This window comes from Opisthocomus hoazin, chromosome 25, assembly GCF_030867145.1.
Source record: "Opisthocomus hoazin isolate bOpiHoa1 chromosome 25, bOpiHoa1.hap1, whole genome shotgun sequence".
Taxonomy (NCBI): domain Eukaryota; kingdom Metazoa; phylum Chordata; class Aves; order Opisthocomiformes; family Opisthocomidae; genus Opisthocomus; species Opisthocomus hoazin.
Window position 1 is genome coordinate 5,071,801 of NC_134438.1, and position 19,924 is coordinate 5,091,724.

The 19,924-nt window shown below is 50.3% G+C and overlaps 1 protein-coding gene across 3 annotated transcripts in view; it reads right to left on the reverse strand.

Moving 5' to 3' along the window:
* Positions 1-14,234: 14,234 nt before the first annotated feature.
* The window catches only part of IGFN1 (immunoglobulin like and fibronectin type III domain containing 1), a 40,725-nt gene continuing 35,035 nt past the window's right edge, over positions 14,235-19,924 (reverse strand). For 2 of the 3 annotated variants that reach the window (XM_075443064.1, XM_075443065.1), the window contains 5 exons: positions 19,532-19,620; positions 18,388-18,583; positions 17,016-17,315; positions 16,187-16,513; positions 14,235-15,418 (listed from right to left, as the gene is read on the reverse strand). In XM_075443064.1, the coding sequence (XP_075299179.1) occupies positions 15,405-15,418; positions 16,187-16,513; positions 17,016-17,315; positions 18,388-18,583; positions 19,532-19,620 (926 nt within the window). In that variant the 3' untranslated portion in view covers positions 14,235-15,404. The remainder of the gene's footprint in view (positions 15,419-16,186; positions 16,514-17,015; positions 17,316-18,387; positions 18,584-19,531; positions 19,621-19,924) is intronic. The other variant, XR_012766202.1, reaches the window with a different exon arrangement.

Here is a 19,924-nt window from a genome sequence, read left to right on the forward strand (position 1 = left end):
CAAATTCAGAGGGAGCTGGCTGTCAATGAAGGCAGTGCTTGAGGATGGCTGTGTTTGGAAGAACCACACTCAGATGTGTGAGAAGAGCCCACACCTCTGTGAAAACCCCCAGAGATAACTTAAGCATGTTTTAGAGGCCCCAAGGGGTACATGAGCATTACCTGGGTGGTGCCCTGTAAATGCAGTCAAGTCAGGTCCTGCCAGGTGCATCTGCTGCTTCCAGGAGCAGTTGGAGGGAGGGCAGGGGTGTGAGGCACCATCTCCACAGGTGATGCTGCCAGTCCCAGGATCATATGAACATTGTGGGGAAAGTCAAGGAGAGGACTTGAGCCCATGCCCACCATAAGTCAAGACATAGCTCAGAAAGGTGACTACAATCAAATAGGCGTGAATGGTCTCCTACCACTGGGGACCCAGGTGGAGAAGGGTAGGTAGACAGACATCTCAACATGGATTCCTTGCCTTCCCATGCCTGTCGCAACCTGGACCAGCTGAAAAACACTGCAGGGAGGGGAGAGCTTGTTCCCTCCATGGAAGGTGCAGAGACAACAGGGACAAATTTAGAAAGGGGGCGAGTGTGTAAATGCCACGAGGATGCCCTCGATTCCACGGCGTTGTGAAATCCCCCTCACGGCTGGTGGGGAGGTAACCTCGCAGACCAGCTTATGTAATGATTTAGCAACATATCCCAGTGTGACCCGACTCGTTAAAGCAGCCTTTGGCAGGGGGAGCAGGGAGAGGGAGGCGATCACGCCATAGTCCCCTGGGACAGATGGGGAACACGGGGTGCGACTGGGAGTAGGGAAGGGCTGCGAGAACCGCCTGGCCTGCAACCCACGCCATGGCAAACGCCGGCTGCTTCATCAGGTACGCATGGCCACGTGCCCACACCACATCTGGCAGTGCCATTGCTCCAGCACCACATGCTCTGCAGGGCGGTGCGGATGCTCCTGGTATCAGCGGAGCCTTTTCCCTTCCCTCCAGAGCACCATTTCAGTGCAGGGCTTTGGGACAGGGTTTTATTTCTCCCCTCATCCTGTGGTAGGGAGTCCCATCAGAGTTTCACCCTAGCTTAAGCACAAAGATACTGTTTGACATTGGCGTGGTTGCCCTCTCACCAGCAGGATCAGAGCAGTCTGAGCATGGGGATCACCTGTTTGCGATGATGCCATCTCACTACCTTGTCCTCCAGGCCTGGCCTCTTGCCTACCCAAAATCCAGGAGGGTTTGTCTGCAACTGCTGACAGAAGTCAGTCCTCTCCAGAGGAAAACATTGGGCTGACCCTGTGTGGACAGTGTTCTGCAGCGTTAATCCCATTGGTATCTGACACCAGCACCACTCGGCACTGCTGCCCACTGGGACCCATGGTGGATGACAGTGTCTTTTGTCAGTCACATTGAAGCCACACTCACCCGCTCCTTTGGAAAAGCAACTGCTGGAGGACTTTGCCTCCCCATCCTCCTTGCTGTTCTCATTTGGGAAGGCTCTGATGCTTGCACAGCACCTAATTCCTTCCTGGTGTGAGATTCACCAGGCCATGCTGATGGTGATCCTCCTCCATCTACACGCGGGGCTGTGGCATCCTCTCTGCAGCCCTTGGAGGAGCCTCAGCTGCTACGAGAAGTCCTGGCCAAGGAGTAGAAGAGAAAATGATTGAGAGCAGGACACAGAATCCTAAGTTACTCCCAAAACCAAGTTAGTGGCACCAGGCTCCCACTGGGGAAGGCTCTGGGGTGCCATGGACTGTGGTAGCGCATTTGTTCTCCACACTGGGGTTGCTCACCGGGTGGGAGACCTGTGGAGCAGGGACTCTTCCTCCATCCCACCCCACCCCAAGAGCCCAGAGGTCCTGTGGCTTGAGGGTCAAGCACAAGGAGACAAAGTGAGGTGAGGGATGAAAAGGGCACATGGACATCAAGTGTGGGGCAGAGGCAGTCCTCACAGGACATTATTTACTCACCTGGGATATACTGCAGGGTGCAGGGAGAGACTTTGATGACAATAAGAGTCATAGACCTAAAGGATGAACCAGACAACCTAGAAGTTCATTTTCTTTTCTAAATAAATAATGAAACTCTGTTAAATAAAAACTACTATCAATCGATGTACGTGAATAGCACTACTAACATTATTTCTTAAGAATATTGTTGATTTTAATAGTGAAATCTAATACCAGCTTTTAGAGATAATATTTGAGGCTAATCTGTAAGTCACACACTGGTTATCTGTTTCACTTGTGTCTGCTTTCCAGGAAGAATCCATGCTGAGATGGATTTTCAAGATGGACAAGTATTTGCATGTATACCTTCAGACTACACAGGAAAAAAACCAAATTTATGACCAGGCACATGAACAATCTTCATGTAGCAGTGCAAGAGATGAGGCAAAGGGCTTCCTTGATGCCCGAGGGACTGCTCAACCATGCAACTCATACCTGCACGCTCAGCGCTGATGCTTGCATGGCCTCCAAGACCCTTTTGCCAGGTCTCTTCTCGGGAAACCCCCTCTGTATTGGAAATATGCTGAAGTGCCAGGCTAAATTTTTGCAGTCCTGTCTATATGCGCTGAGGGGAAGCTGGGCTGCTCCGGGAAGCAAGGCATTGCTAGTCCAGCTCCTCTCCCTGCAGCACCATGTGAGCACAGCTGCCCCACCGCCGGGACAGCCTGACCTGTCTCCGACACCCAGCTCAGAGAGCTCGGGGCAGAGGAGGTACACACCTCCCCTCGGCCTTGGTTTAAGGATGCAATTTATTCTACCTCCCAGCTAGTTGGCTGGGCTCCTGCTCCACATCCCGGTGGCCCCAGGCACCATGGAGGGACTCGGTGACACTGGTTGGCAAGTCCAAAGTGGAGTCGGGGGCAGAAACAGCCCTTGGCTTTCAGCTGGGGCCTGATGTCTTGACCACGGCACAAAATCAAGGAGGGCAGCAGGAGGCTCATACTCCAGAGAGCATCCCTCACCTCCTGCCATGCTGCTGGAGTACAGCACACACCCATCCCTGTTTTATAATGGAAACACCTAACCAAGTCATCCGTGCAGGAATGTCCTTCAGACGACATGCCCTGGTGCAGAGAAAGCAGGCTGTGGTTTTTGCGCCCAGCTCCTCCTACCATTTTTGAGGCTGGCAAAGCCCAAGTGAGATATGTCTTTGTCAAGGGCCACCTCCCTTTGTCAAGTCTTCTGTAGGATACAATAAGCTACCGCATGTGTGTACGTGTCGCAGCCCTTCACTGGGGGAAAATCACAGAAATATTTAAGTTGGAAGGGACTTTGAGAGGTCCCGAGTCGAACGTCATGTTCAAAGGACATGCTCACTGCAAAGCCAGCTCAGGTTGCTCCAGTTCTTGCCCAGTTGAATTCTGAATACCCTCAAAAAAATGCTCCCTTCCCAGTGCCGCGTGTCTCTCACAGGAAAAGTCAGCTTCTGCACAGTGTCACTAGTCCTTTCTTGGTGCACCTTGGAGAAGGACCTGGCCCTTCCTCCCACGGTGGAGAAAAGCTCCTGAGTAAGGCCACTTCAGCTTCTGCTTCTCCAGGCTGAGGGCACCACCTCCTTCAGCCTCCCCACACATGGCATGCTCTGGCCCCAGCCATCTTCTCTGCCAAGGGAAAAATGGGGTTTTGAGCAAGGTGACCACCAATCTCATGGGCTTACAGAGAGATTCATTGCACAGATTAAGGATGATCACTGTACAACCAGACTGGCCAAACGTAGTCATTTTTAACTACGAAGTCTTTCTTAACATCTGGGGGATGGCAAACATCCCTATCAAAGTATAGGAATGAGTAATCCGGCAGCTAAAACGTGGCTAACACTTGGGTCTACAGCGTTTGTTTTCCATTTCTGCGAAACTCAAGGCTAATGATCTGCAGTGTGAAGATACCAAGGTTGCAGCGTATGTTCACCACTTCTGTGACACCAGAAAGCAATTTCTCTTTTCTTTAAAGACACCATAACTGCTGAGGTTGAAATACACATATAATTTCATTAAAATTCAATCATTAAGGACTGCTCTACTGCTTAAGAATGACTGAAAAAAATTTACCTTGTTTCTGTACATCAAAGTGCCTCGTCTTCCTCTTGTAATAAAAACAGTCTGACATTTTATACAAATGTTTGATCTAGAAAACCAGAAAGGATGTTTCAGTAGTTATTAAGTAGTAGCTGTCCTGAATAATTTTTAACCTCTGATGTAAGTCGATCTGGCAAAATATAATAAAATGAAGAGCCTTCTGTGCAGAAATGGGTTTTAACACAAATTTTCTAGACAGCTCTACTCCGTGATCTACCTGAGGCCTCATCTGGAAGTTTTCTGCCCTCATGGGAAACTGAACGGGAGCAGAAAGGGCACATTTCTGCAGCCAGCGTGAGCTCTGGAAGGAGAGGGACCTCCTTGGGAAGGGAAACTATTTGTCCTTGGCACAGCACGTGGCATTCAAAGCATTTACACCAGCTGTGGGCAGGAAAAGAGGACAAATTTGCAACTAGGACACTTTTTCAGCTTTGGGAAGTACAAAAAGTTCTGTCCCAACAGCCAGGACACAGAAGTGTCGGCCCAGGGGACTCCCACCCAGCCCAGGGATGGCCCAAGGGTCTTTCCCGCTCGGTGACATTGGCAGTGTCATCACAGCTTGTGCAAGAGGGACAGAAAATAATCTCTGGTCCCAAGGCAGGGAGCACGGATGACGTCCTGGCCACCCTGCTTTCGGGTGCCCTCTTCAGAGCAGGCTGCATCTACAGATCACGCTCTTCAGACCCACGTGGTGGCCTACAACATAATTACTATTCTCAGAAGGTTTTGGGGTTTTCTGCCTGGCTCAGATGTTAGAAATAATTTGAGGGCAGTGGTGGGGTGGGGTTTTTATAGCATGAAACCCAGTCTTTGTCCTGGAAAGAGCTGGGTAGACTAGCTCAAAACTAAACCGAAGAGTGAGCCAATGATGGAAGAGCCTGGGTCAGGACTGGAGCTGCTCCCTGGACCCCCGTCCTCGGCAGCACATGTGTACCTAGACAGGCAGGGCGCTGTGTTTCCATGTCAGGACAAAAACACAAAGGAGACACCAGCAGATAATCCATCTGTGGTCCAGATTTCTCCACAGCCCCCCAGCAGCTATCCCAGCAACCCAAAAAGCTCAGTAGCCCCAACACAGCTGTTCGAACGACCTCCGCAGCATCACAGCATCTTCCCGCAGCGCCCGGTCTTTCCCAAACTGGAAACATCAGTGTCCTAAGGGCTCAGCATTGTCCCAGGGTTTCACAGCTGATGTTACCACAGGGAACAGGAGGCTGCACCCAAACTCTGACCTGTCCTGGCTGCTGGGGACTGTTAACGGGGAGGATAGCTCCTGGACTCTTCCTACCAGCAGAATGAAAAAGGCGTCTTGCAGAGAGGAAAAAAAAAAAAAAGAAGGTGCTGGTGATTTGGGGTAAATGCCTTGTACCCCAGTAACACACGGACCCTGCAGCACAGCAAATCTTTAAGGAGAAGACAGACAGCCCTTCTGAGCAAGGATTTGTTGCACTGGGTCCTGCACTGGAGCAGGGGAAGGACCAGGCAACTGTTTGAGCTTCCTTCCCACCCTGCAACGTAGCAGTCCTGCCCTGCAAGTGCCACAGGACTCCCTCCACCGCAGAGGGCCGGCAGCCAGGACAGTGGCATCTCACAGCAGACACAGCAGGCACAAGCGGTGACAGGGATGCTCCAGGTATCTGCCTTATGATCAGTTTGGAAGAGGAAAGCCGAGCTCCCGGGGAGCATGGTCCACGCCGGCACACGCTCCTCGCACGCTGCCCAGGGCTCTGCACAGCACCCGCAGCAGCTCATGGCCCGACTCAAGGCCAGGCTTTCCTGGTGGCTGGAGGTAACTGCGCAGTCAGCACGCATCCCTGCGGGGTGTGCCGCCGCCGAATTCCTGCTGCCCAGGGATTTTGGGGTCATCAGCTTGAAGCTTACTCACATATTTGATTGTATTAAAGGCAATGAGCTCCTTTCTGGTTCAGTTTTGTAGGAGGGTGGAAAGGAGAGGTGGTGCAGCCCTGTTTAAACATGTGCACAGGCACTCTCCTGCAGCCTCGCTGCCCTTTGGACCAAGGTTCCTGAAGGTGTGATTTTCCTTGCTGGACAAGTTTTGAAAAGCCAGCTATCAGCTCCTTGCTCCCAAACACGTGTCCCTGTAACAGAGGCAGTTTATCCTCTGCTAGAATTGAGCAACTCAACCCTCCTCTTGCATTACCAAGCCTTTCAAGCATCATTTGATAAGCAGTATGAGCGCAGCTCCTCAGGCATTGCTACATCTTTTGGCGTGCTTTGCTCTGCCAAGACTGTGTTTCAAGCTAGCTATAAATTATGCTTCATGGTCGGCTTTCATCTGCTCGCCGTGCAACGGGCAAGAACAAAGGCCACTACGTGCCACACCAAGGCAGAAGAGCCAAGAGCCGGGTGTAGGCACAGGCACGGCAGGCAGCAGTCTGCTGGAGGAAGCAAAACAACCTCAGCTCGCTGCCAGGGTTACATCAGAGATGTGGAAAGCTGGGGTGGCTGCTGCTGCCAGAAAAGGACCTGTAGTAAGGGGGGTGAGGAAGAGAAGGGGAAAGAAGGCAGAGAAATCTGACTTTGCCTGCATGGCAATCAGCATTTACAGCAGCAAAAGCTGCAGCAAACAATGCGGGGGGCAGCTATCGTCCCAGCAAAGGGACCATGCAGAACACAGGTGGCCATGCACGGACAAGGTAGAGGAGAAAGGCAGAGCTGCAGGCACAGAAAATGAAAAGCAGCACAAACCAACACCTCTAGCAACCCCAGCTACTCCAAGGCCACCCTAGAGCCAATGGCATTGCCCAGACCAGCGGCTTGGGACAGGTCAGAGCTCGGCTTCGCTTCCATGAGAGTGAGCAAATAGGAGGAAATGTCATTTGCAGGGTAACAGAACTTCATAGGTCAGTGCCTCTGGGTCTGTCATGCAAATCTGGATCTGCTGGAGAAGGCTGTGCCTGCTGAGGGCGAGGAGGAGCCAGTGTCACCAGCAAGGCTCAGGGAAACAAGTATCAGCCAGCACAAGCACATTACGGTTTGCTGCTCTGGGTGACTTTACTCCAGTTCCATTTCAACATGATCCTTTTTGGTTGAGTTCTCGGATAGCTCTGACCCCTTGGAGGACCGCAGCCCATGGGGCAGACACTCAGTCCTTCTGGCGGTGCCAGGACTGGTGGAGAGAAAGGGGTGAAGCTGGAGGCCTCAAAAATCCCTTTTTACAGCAAGATTGAGCTGCACAGATGTTCCAATAATTTCCTTATATTTGTGCAAACACCCTAGCTCCTTGTGGCTTAACAGGATCTTTTCCGTGAATCACGGTGCCTCCCGAGGCTGCTGGGAGAGTAACCAAGAGCACACAGCATCACCTTGTACTGAACTGGTGCTGCCTGCTGCGTCCCGGCTTGAAATAAAGTTCCCTGAATAACAGTGAGCTCCGTCAGACACAGCAGTGCTCGGTTTAATCACACGCCTGTGGCCCACGGACCACGCTCAGCGGTAACACAGATGGGCATCCAGTCTCCACGGTATTCACCTCGCCCAGCTTTAGCAGTGAACGGCTAACAGCATCCTCATTGCGGTGGCTTTGTTTTGCCTTTCAGGTTACCAGGCCCAGAAGTCAGATCAGGCAGGAAATTACGGTCTGGTCGACACCTCCGTCCAGCTTTGCACTGCCAGATTTACTAACAGGTCCTCTTGGGTTGAGAAGCTTCTGCTTCTCGATGTGCTGCCACGTGGGAAAGCTGTCTGTGAACAGCAGCCACCTTAGATGCCCCTGCTGTGAATCCAGCAGCATGGTAAGCGTGGCCGGGAAGTGCCTTGAGAGCTGCAGCTTTGCACCGAGAGCCGAAACCACACGCGAGGTTCAGCTGAGATGGGCAGCTGCCGGCCTCCCATCAGACGCTGACTCACTGCTGAGACAGGCTGCAGAGGGTTTAGAAATACTCCAGACTTGTCCAGTTTTACTTCTTTGCATGACCAGTTGCGGCAGAGTTTCGGCCAGGCGTCCCAGAGCATTTGAGGGTGACTAACGCAGACACTATCAGCACCTGCACTCCTCCAACTCCCCAGCTGACCACCAGTGCTAATGCACAAAAGAGATTACGGCTTAAAAGGTGCTGACGGAGCCCACAAGGGACCTCCAGGGCCAGGGGGACATGGTGAAGGCACCCACACGCCCATGGCATCCCCAACCTGCAAGGATAAAGGGTAAGCGCTGGGAACACGACAGCAGTAGAGCTTCCCTCTTTTGGAGCATCATCCCTGCACATAGAGTATCCCGGTACTCCATGGAGGGAAGTTGCAACCAGTGCAAATTCAGGACCAGCAGCGTCAGAAAGCACGTCCACCTTGTTCTCCATCTAGCCCCGTGTCTGTCCTTCCCCAGACAGACATGGTGGAGGAACAGATCCGGTTCCTTTTACTTCCTTTGAACAAATCAAGCAAAGCTGACCCTGCAGAGCACGTCCTCCATACGCCTGGCTCCAGCAAACCGTGGAGGGACACAACATCCCACCGGGTTCCCCTTCATCCTCTCTAGGAGGACCGCTACCCAAACCAGCATCCTCCAGCACGAAGCCCCCTTCCCTGAGCAGACCGTCCTGGTGCCGGTGTTACAGGATGCTCTGGAGTTGGGACTACCTGCTCCAAAAATGGGCAATGCTAGGATTGGCATCAAATTCAACCCTCTCATGTGGGCTGGCTGCTCCCCCAAGACTTCCAGGGCAACAGCACAGGCCAGGACTCCCGGCATTTGGGAAGCACTGCGAGGCTCGGCAGGCGTGGGATGGCTAACGTCAGCCTTTCACTCTCTGCTCCGCTTACCAGTTCCCAGCACACTTGTTGCCAGGCTGCCCACGGGAAGCAGCATAGAGGAAAAATAACGTCTTACCTGAGACTGAGAAAAGGAAGGGAGCCACTGGAGACTGAAAGCGGACCAGAGCAGGTTGGCCTTTAGTTCTCCCACCCAGAGCAGGACGCTGAGCTGGACCTCAGTGAAGCTGCAGTCTCCATCCTGCCCCACTGCATCACGTTGCCCCGGGCTGCTGACCACAGGGTTCACGCAAACCGGAGAGGCTTGTGTGCACGCACGCTCTGCTCCCAGATCTCTCCATCCTCTGGCCACGCAACCAGACCTGAGCATGGCCCAGAGGGAAGACAGCAGGACATGCGACAGGGAACCATGGCTGTGCCCTCCCATGCAGACTGAATTCCTGCCTCGGTGGAGCCTGCAAACCCCTCTGCGCAGGGCATCTGTGCCTTTCTTCCCACCCCTGGGACCTCCAGCAGCAGCAGCCGCCTCCTGGTCTGCATCTCCAGACCAGCTGCACCAACTCTGCTCAGGAGTGCAGGGAGAGACAGGCTTTGGAAGCAGAGCCCCCAACGTAAGAAGGACATGTGTGTGTTGGAGCAGGTCCAGAGGAGGGCCACACAGATGATTAGAGGGCTGGAGCACCTCTCCTATGAGGACAGGCTGAGGGAGTTGGGGCTGTTCACTCTGGAGAAGAGAAGGCTCCGGGGTGACCTTAGAGGAGTCTTCCAGTACCTGAGGGGGCCTGCAGGAAGGATGGAGAGGGGCTTTTCACAAGGGGGTGTAGTGATAGGACAAGGGGGCACAGCTCTAAACTAAAAGAGGGCAGATTTAGGTTAGATATTAGGAAGAAATTCTTCACCATGAGGGTGGTGAAACACTGGCCCAGGTTGCCCAGAGAAGCTGTGGCTTCCCCCTCCCTGGCAGGGTTCAAGGCCAGGCTGGATGGAGCTCTGAGCAACCTGGGCTGGTGGAAGATGTCCCTGCTGATGGCAGGGGGGTTGGAATCAGATGATCTGCAAGGTCCCTGCCAACACTTACCATTCTATGATTCTATGATTCTATGTTTGGATCTAAGCTACAGGAGCCTACAGAAGGGCACCATCCTCAAAGATTTGCGGGTGAGGCTTCCAGGGCACCCTTGAGTACAGAGCTACTCCTGTTCTAATCTCATCATCCAGGAAGGAATTTCTCAGCCCTCTAGGTAAGACATGCCAACAGCAGCTGTTAAAGGAAGTCTCATGGAGGACGTTGGGGCTCTAAAGTGTTTCCAGTTTCTGATGGATCTGGAATTGCAAAGCCTTCTAGGCTGGAAAACCCTCTCTGCTTTGTCCCTGGGGAGACCTGGAGGGCTCTGCGGTCCTACAGCACCACTCCCTGGAGATGCAGGGATGGGACCGGCTGCGCAGCCAGGGAGGAGCATGGGCAGAGGTTGGTCCAAAGGCTGCCTCTCCCTGCTGAGCGCTGCCATCTCCAGAGGCTACCGGGCCCCCTCCTGCAGCAGCCACATCCAGAAGATGGGTGCAGAAGTTGGCAGCCAGTGCTCCAAGTGATGCCCCGGGTCAACCCATCACCATCTTGCCCTGCCAGGAGGATGGGCTGTAAACCCCTGCAGCCAGAAAGAAGTTCTCCTTCCCAAAGGGGAAAGGACCCTGCGTTCAACCCCGTGGCTGCTCACGGGCTCACACCAACACAGCCAGACCCCTCTGTGCAGAAGGATGCTGCACTGCTGGGTGCAGCGATGCTCTTCATGTTGAAAGGCTTCCCAAGGACACCAGTGTAAGCTCCCACTCCACCCCCTGCCTACCAGCCAAACCAGACCACCATCCAAACAGCCTTTAACCTCTTGGGTGCACGCAGAGGCAGGACTGCAGCAGCATCTCCTGCTAGAGGGAACCAAAAGCTGAGGCCGGTAGCTGTGACCAGTGCTGCCCTGGAGAGGAGGGAGCTGGGACACACAGCTGTACAGGGCACACATACGGATGGGGACATCCACAGCACACAGCAGACTGGGAATCTCCAGAGGAAGATGCAGCAGCCTTCTGCCCCTTAGAGCTTTGGTCACTGACCACGATGGATGGAGAAACGCTTTTGCTAAGCAAGGCCAAAGAAGGGAAAATCAGCAAGGAAGGACAGAAGGTCCAGAGAGTTATCTAGGGCTGCCATTAGCTCTCAGAAAACAGCATGGACAAGCACTGCTGATTTATGAGCAGACCTGAATCCGTTCTTCAAGTCACCAAACACCACAGCAGCTGGAGTCCTAATGAGAGAATGTTTTTGGCTGCAAATGAGCCAAATACACCAAGCACACCCACCGCCAAGGAAGGCTCCCGTGTGAGGACCTGCTTTCTGCCCTAACAGGAACCGTCATCGCATACTCAGGGGCTAAGAGGGGATTTTGCTCTTACGCTGTTGAAACCTGCTCTCCAGGGTGCTCATCCCAAGCCGGCACAGCCGCTCACCCTCAGCAGTGATACACACGTCCAAATTAGCCGGGGCCCAGCCCTACCTGTGAAGAGAGGGGAAAAAAATCCAGGCGCTGGCAGAGGCACGGCTTAGCATATTCACCAACACGCCCTGCGTCCTCTACCTGGGGTGGGAGCCAGCAGCAGAGCTCGTCTGTCCCTCCCAGCTCAGGAGCATTGCTCTCCTCAGTGCTCATAACCTGGTTTTAGAAACAAACTCCACTAATCTGGTATTGCCGCTCCCTCATCGGATGTGAATTTGGGGAGAGGCTCCGAGGGACGGCAAGGCAAGCGAGCGCTGCAGAGGGAGGCTGCAGCAGTGCCATGCACCAGCAGCATCACCTCACCCTTGGTGACATGAAGCCACGGGCTCGGGTACCCGTACGACACCCTTTGATGGTTACAAGCTGTTCTTGGAAGGAAGAGCCATCAGACTTATGCCAGTTCCCCAGTTACTGTCTTCCAAAGTCAAATAGTGGCTGCAAAGAGTGATAGCAAACCACGAAACAGGGATGCAGAGCAGCTCATAGGCAATGATTTCTCTAAATGCCACCAAGCTGGATTATGAGTTCAGCCACCCCTGGGTGCTGGGAGCAGTTGGCCATCCCAGAGGGAGCATGGCACAGGGGCAAATGCTCAGGACTGGGGATGCAGGAGGGATTTATTGGCACTGCCTGAGCAGCACGATTCCTCCTTCTTGGCTGTGCCAGTAACTGGGTGATTGCTCCCAGTGCCAGCATCCAGAGAGCTGGTTTGGGACCACCTGGATGGGAAGATTTCCACTGCAAGAAATGCAGGAAATAGAGCTCAGCACATCTCTGGAGATCCGAAGGCTTTTTTTGTAGCCTGCTTTCCTGCTTGTTACTGGGGAGGCCAGCCACTTCCAGACCAGAAGAGTTTGCCCGGCAGCTCCTGCTGCAGCTCCCTCCAGGCTACGCTCTCTCCCTTTGGCCTCCCCCACAGTAACGTCCACTCTTCCACTTTGGAGGGTGATTCCTGGGAGGGCGAGCACCACTTTGCTATAATCAAAGTGCACAGGATAAGCAAGCAGCGCTGCTGACTCCAAAACACTCGCTCACCCCCCTCTCATGCTGACTGGCCATTTCTCCTGCACTGGTCTCGCCTGTGCACACCACGACTTCCTTGTCAAATTACTGACCCTACCAGTTAGGCTCTCTGTCTTGCAGCCCTGCATGGCATGTCTGGCTCAGCCTTGCTCCCCAGGTGTTAAGTACCAGTGCTTTAAGCACATGGGGCTGGAATATAAAATATTCCAGAGAAAAACAACAGGGGACTGGCTTGAATGGGTGCTGACATCTGTGCACTCTCAGTTGCACCAACATCTCAGTGCAACTCTCCGCAAGTCTTGCAAAAGCCCCCTGCTCCTGGTGTGCCAGGTCCTTCCAGAGACCACTCAGGCTTCAAACTCAACTGTTCAGGTCCTTCCAGCAAGCTTGGCCCTTACGCTTATCCGTCAAGAAGAACGTAGCCAGAGTAACCCCACTGCTGCACATCTGCTACACAAACTACCACACACTCCTGCGGTACCTCACCAGCATAAGTCAACCCAAAGCTAGTGAAAACTTCGTGTTTGTCACTCAGCCTTGCAAGAAAGCATCTCTCTCCTCTTCGCATATTCAAAGTACAAAGAGCAGCAAGTTCATCTCCAGGTATGAACCTAATTCATGCTGGGATCCATAAAAATGCCGATTACAGGGAAGGTCATCTTGGTCATTGTCAGTGGAGAAGCAAAACCAGAGACGTTCCTCCTCCAAGGGGAGGGAGCAGCAGGAATAAATTTTTCCTCTTTGCAGAAAGTAAGAAGCCACCTCAAAGCAAACATGTAAATCCCTATGGACCCTCCTCGAGGTGCAGCAATGCATCTCCCAGCTGAGCATGTCCTCCAGCAGTATCAACAAGCACTTGCCTTCCTGACCACTTTTCCATGCTTCTATCTCAGCAGCCACCCATTTCACCCACCGAGCGCTGGCAGATGGCTCAGTGGACACTCTCTATGCCCAGACTCCACGCTCTTGCAAAGGATGGGCAAGTATCAGTGTATCAAGGGACTCGACCGACCTGGCCTCCAAAACTGCTCAAGATGTCAGCACATCTGGGAGCAGCAGCCTCGGCATAGCAAAGAGCACAGGCCAGGCGCCGGCACTGCCCTACCTATTATTTCAGGGCTGGAGCCCCACGGGTCCGTGCTGGCAGTCCTGGGAAGCCCCCCTCTCCTGGGAGACGGTTTCTGTAACAAGATTTGGGGGGTTTGGCAGCCCACAGTCTGGGAACACAAACCAGAGGTGCCCACATGGGTGGAAAAGGGAAGGACAGGCAGCTGCGCCCCCGTGGAAGACGACACTCGGAGGGGAGTAGCCCTGTATTTCTCTTGCATAGAACAGGTGGAAAGTACACAGGCTTCATTGGGTGGATCTACAGGGGCCTGAGACAGGGGTCGCAGTACAGTGGTGAGGGTTATCACGGTCTAAATAAAACGATACTTGCTTCAGATCAGCATGCAACATAAATATTGCCAGTAGTAGCTGGTATCGATAGCTTCAAGGAAGGAGGTGTGAGGTCACTCACCATGGGCACATCCGGGTCAGTAAGTGGCTGGCTTATGCTGCCATGCACGTTATTATGTTTTTTGAACCCAATTTGCATGATTAAAGACTGCACTACTCTACCACTCCATCAGCATGCTCAGATATTAGCACGAAATAAGCCTATAAAAACCTTATATCTGTTGTTCTCCTGCTCTTCAAAGATTAAACGGGAATCTACGTATGCAATACAGGGCGAAGGGTGAACTTCTGCAGCCTTTATATGTGAAAACTGCAGCAGACATGGACTGCCATTCAGGAACTGGCTGGGCTACCTTCTCCAAAATAAACACTTACTCACAGTAGACTTAACTGAAGTATGGTTTAATTTCATAATCTACTGTTGCTATGTCTGTACAACATTGTACAAAATGTAATCCAAAAGAACACTCCAGCCCCACATAAGCATTTGACTGGCTGTCTGAGGATCCAGTGGCTTTGACCCCTTGATCTATACTCTCCTGTCTTCTAGCTGCTGTCAGAGTACCTTTGGCAGTAAGGCTACAATGCTAGGTGTTCGTACAGTCGTCATCACAGTTTTGCTTCCCAGTCTTTCTCCACCCAGTGATGGAATCCCCCAGCCATGGCAGAGGATCTCCGGCGGTACCTCGTATTTCTGGTAAAACATGAAAGATTTGTAACCTCTTTTTGCATTAGGCAAAAACATTCTAGCAACGTCATGAGGTAGGGGCAGTTATGTTTCAAAGGCGATACTGATGTGGTAGTTTAGGACTGACACATCCTTCTTTAAAGCACTTGCTCTAGTAGGTTTTTTAAGTACAGCACTGATTTGCTCACACTAATACAACTCGTTCTAGATTTCCATTCAGTCCCGTCAATGCATTTTCACTGTGAGTAGCACTACCCCGTGTTAGCCTAGTCTGAGAATTTATCTCTTGCCCAGATAAAACTGCCAGGCAGATACTCTTTACAACTGAAGAGGTTAAGAGAAATAATACACTTAGCTGCTACGGGTAGTGGAATACATGCAGAACTGCTTCTACCAGAATTAGAAACCTGCTGAGAATTACATGGAATCTAAAATGATTGCTTCAGATTAGAAGACTACACGCTACAAGGCCAGCTTCATAGACCTCTGGTGTCAAGAAACATTCTTGTTGCAGCCTGACAGCAGGTGAGTGGTGTGGCAGAATGATCTCTCACATGAGCCTGTGTTCTCCACAGCAAGTTTCATTTTGGCCAATTATTTTTCCTCTCATCTTCTGTGTTCCTGAAGCTTCTCATCTTTGTTCTGAAGGTCTAGTGGAAAGCCACGAACATTACAAAAAGATAGAATTCTCTTAAAGCTTTTTTCCCCATTTTAACTACAGTGCAGCATCATGTTCAAAACACAACTACTGGATCTGAAAAATAAAACACTCAGACTATAATGCACATCTGAAAATAAATGCATAGCCTTCGTATGGAGCCAGTTCTCATTAAAAACCTTCTCATTCACTTGGTTGTGCAGACGTGTTCTCAGCAAGCTCATGCTACAGGGTGGAGTCTGAAAATAAGAGAAAAACATATTGTAATGAGGGAGACAGTCTGTCAGGTACACTGGAAGGGGGACCCGAAATGTTACAGGGCCAAAAAAAACTATATGTCTGTAAAATGATTACAGGGATTGAACTGACCCATTTCTACACTCGTATTACCCCACCGAGGTATTATGAATTGCACTGAAAGGAAGATATTTGACTCAAAGTAAAGGATATTTCTTAACCAACGGAATAAAATTGCCAACGATGTTTATCGTAAGGATATCAACTCAGTCAAATACATTGGTTCTGTATGCACATCAGGATTCACAATGACTCCAACTTAAATCACATCCCTCTCTGTCCTCCCGTCTCGTTGCCTCTGGCCACCTAACACCAGCTGTTTCCCCACAGCTTCACCTAACCTTGCACATCTTGCAGGTCCTTCTGTTCTGCAGCTCCTGCACGCTAGAAAAATCCAACCTAGATACCATCTTGTCAAATGAAGATGGGATGTTTCTTTCTAAAAGATTTGCTCAAGGTCAACCAAAAAGTCTGGCTCATGTAGAAATCAAGTGTTTTTCTCATGTCTGCCTTTTCATTTCTATTTCTGTTTCATACTTGATCACTAGTAGGTTAATTAAAAAATCAATAAAGCCGTCCAAATATACACTGCCTTATAGAAGACAGTTCAGTAAAGAAAGCTGTATGGCTACCATGTGCAAGGCATCTTGACAGCAAGGACATATCTTGATGTCACCCAGTGAAGGAAGAGAAGCATTAAAGATTGTTACCTTTAATAGTGAGGAAGGCTTTGCTAAATGCACGGCCCAATTCATTGGTGGCTTCTGCCATGTATTCTCCTTCATCATGTTTTGTGACACCTGGGACGACCAGGGAGCAGACACCAAAACTGTTTGTGCAAAAATACGTAGGATCATTGGAGAGGTCTCTGCTGTCCTTGTACCACGTGACCTTTGGAGGTGGATGGCCTCCAACCGCACAGCTCATACGGCACTCGCTCCCAGTAGTCACCACATGAGGCTTCAACGCGACGAGGAATCTCGGGGGCATGTTTTGGTTAACTCCCCTGTATTTCTGTGGTTTGACTTGAAATTCAGCTGTAAAAAAAAGCCAGCAGCATACAAACACACACTCAGACACTGCTCCACAGCAATAGAAGTCCGGGTTTAAAGGACTAGTTTTCAACCACGACACTTGGTTGTGCAGAATGTCCAGCATTCTGCACTGCAGACTTCCAGAGATCCCATGCCCCTGTGGATTGTAACCTGTGTTTCTTCTCAAATTAGCCAGAATTCAACTCTGAAGTCAGAAACCTTGGTTTCTGCAAAACTTAAGCCTTAGCTTTTGCTGGGAATTAATTTTGTGATGAATTACATGATATAATGGCTGGAAATAAAGGATCTATCTGCACAACGTCTGTGCAGAAAGGATAGGCCTTCCCTGCCTAACTGAAATTTCGTAGGGTATCTCTATGTATTCTTGTTCTGGGCAACTAAATGCTCACAGGAGGAGAGACCCATTTCAGGATGGTGTGTTAGAAACAGCAAAAGAAACAAAGCATGACAACACACAGATAACTATTTGTAAAAGCTGCTTTACCCTTTGGTTTTGGAATTCTCCAAGGCTGCACAGTTTCAGATGGACCACTGGCTCCCAAGTTATTTTTTGCCACAACCCGAAAGTAGTAGTCCCGGCCTGGGATCAGTTGGGTGAATGTGAACTTGTTGGTGTAGATCAGGTCACCCACCAGCTGCCACAAGCCCTTCTGTGATTCACGTTTCAGGACTGTGTAGTAGAGATTACTTTCCCATTTCTCAGATGCTGATGGCTCCCAGGTTACTGTCACTGTGTTTGGCACATTCTCTTCCAAGTGAACAGGTCCAGGCGATTGTGGGATATCTGTCAGATGAAGGCAAATAATATAAAAAATGTAGGTAAAATGGCACAGTACAGAACCCTAAAAATTTTGAGTCCATTCTATGTCTGGGGGCTGAGGAACTTCTGGGAGAGGCCAGAGGAGGGCTACGAAGATGATGACACTGGAACATCTTTCCTACGAGGAAAGGCTGAGGGAGCTGGGCTTGTTCAGCCTGGAGAAGAGAAGGCTGAGAGGGGACCTTAGAAATGCCTCTAAATATCTGCAGGGTGGGTGTCAGGAGGACGGGGCCAGACTCTTTCCAGTGGTGCCCAGCGACAGGACAAGGGGCAACGGGCACAAACTGAAGCACAGGAAGTTCCAGCTGAAGAGGAGGAAGAACTTCTTTCCTCTGAGGGTGACACAGCCCTGGAACAAGCTGCCCAGAGGGCTTCTGGAGCCTCCTTCTCTGGAGAGATGCAAAACCCATCTGGACCCGGTCCTGTGCAGCCTGCTCTAAGTGACCCTGTTTTGGCAGGGGGGTTGGACTAGATGATCCACAGAGGTCCCTTTCAACCCCTGCCATTCTGTGAACATCCTGGACAGCAGAAGAGAGAAAAATATTATTCCTTCTCCAGTTGCAGAAGCTCATTTGCTATTAACTGCTGCTCCATTACATCTGCTGTTGGGCCTCCTTCCCTTCTTATAGGGAGGAGATGAGGGCTGGTACAGCTAAACTTCTTCACCTCCTAGGAAGACAGCATATAGAGTTGTTACAGCTAAGACTAAATGTCCTACTGCCTACTGCTCACTAACCTTAGACTGTCAGAAAGAGCATGAACTGCTCTCCTGTAGTTTGCACTATCCATCTGTATGACCTTCCCTTTTTAAGCACTCTGGAAGCTGGGTGTAATTTTAATCAGTAGACAGTTTTGTCCTGCAGACATGGCCAAGTGATACTACAAAGTGGCCAGACTGAATCTCATAGAAAACTGTACTCTAGTTCTCCTTGTGCCTGCATGGCTTAACCGCATCAGGGCTCACCACGTGGAACTCTACTCGTTGCCTACTGCCTATTCACAATAAAGCTGTGTGTGTGTGTAATGAATGAGTTACCTGTAACTTGAACTTGGAAGCTGAATGTTTCTCTTTTCCCTAAGCTGTTCTGGAGCTCCACGGTGTAGGTGCCACTGTCGGTGAACTCAGCTGCTCTGATCAGCAGCTGGGTGGTACCACCTTTGGTGTTTATTGTAGCCCGGTTTGGAAGAGGAAGCCCATCCTTCAACCAGGTCACCACTGGGTCTGGAGATGCCTGTAAAGAAAGGAGTTATAACCCGCTTGTTTTGCCTCCAGATTGTGTCTTTACATCTACAGTTTCTTCATCTTGTCCCAAATGTATACCTACATGACACAATAAAGTAATAGTTAGAAATATGGATCTAAGATGGATCAAAGAGCCCTGGATAAAGGGCTGCTTTAAAGGTTCTTTGTAACTTTTCTTTTTCTCTGTGTCTTTTACGAATGTTCTTGTAGTAAGGTATCCAGACTAACTATATCAAACAAGGTGTGCTAGATCAAGAACGACAGACAATATTTGTAGTTAATATTTTCTACTTTTAAAAAGATCTGCTAGTTTTGGATAGAAAACATCCTCAAATTCGTTATTCCCATTGTGCCATCCTTGGTCTCTGTTCTCCAGGAGATTAAGAGAAAGGTCAGCAAACACACACACTTTGCCTTCATCAACCTCTTCGTGATACCCCAGACTTCACCTATGTTGTTCCAAGCTTATGTCAAAGCACACAGGATTTCTGTCAGTGCATGCCTATTTCTCAAGTCACACAGCTTAAGTCCTGCTGCTTAGTAAGACAAACACAGTCAAGAGGATGTTACTAGAAATGCTACGCCAAGGACCTCTGAGCAACTCAGAGGGAAATCGACCGATTTTTAAACTCTGACAGATTAGTATCAGATGATGATACTATTGATGTGGTTGGATGGACAGCATCCTGCCTTGTTTACAGAGATTAATGAATGACCATAATCTCATAAAACACTAATGCCAAGAGTGACAGCTGAATTCTTGTTCATGTTTTCCTCATGCAGAAAGTACACACAGCACAGGCAGGTTAGCAGATTTGCCCAGTGTCTTGTAAACAATATTCCATGCCAAGAAAACAGTAGCTCAGTCTTCATGTCTGCTATTGACTACAACAGAAAAACAGATGGGGAATTTTTACAAACACATTTGAATACTTACTTCAAACGGAATATTTACTCGGATGGCGTTTCCTGCTTTTATAACCAGGAAGCTTTTCACTGTGTCATCTATTAGTAACCTGGGAGAAACTGGAAAAGACAGTGATTACAATAAAAAGCTGTACACCATGACAGAGTCACTAGCTGACAAACTCATATGCATGCGCTCAGTACCCCTAACGCCTTTCCAACAGCTAGTCTGCAGGCTGTGGAGAAACTCATAGGGGTTCTGTGGAAAAAAAGTTCTTTGATTCAGAACCAGAGTTTACACCTTTCAAATTTTATTACTATTTATTTATCACTATGACTGAACAAGGGAAAACGATGTAAAAATACATTCACAACGATGTTTGTACATGTGAAGTCTCAATCACAGAGAAGCTGGCTCTTTGAC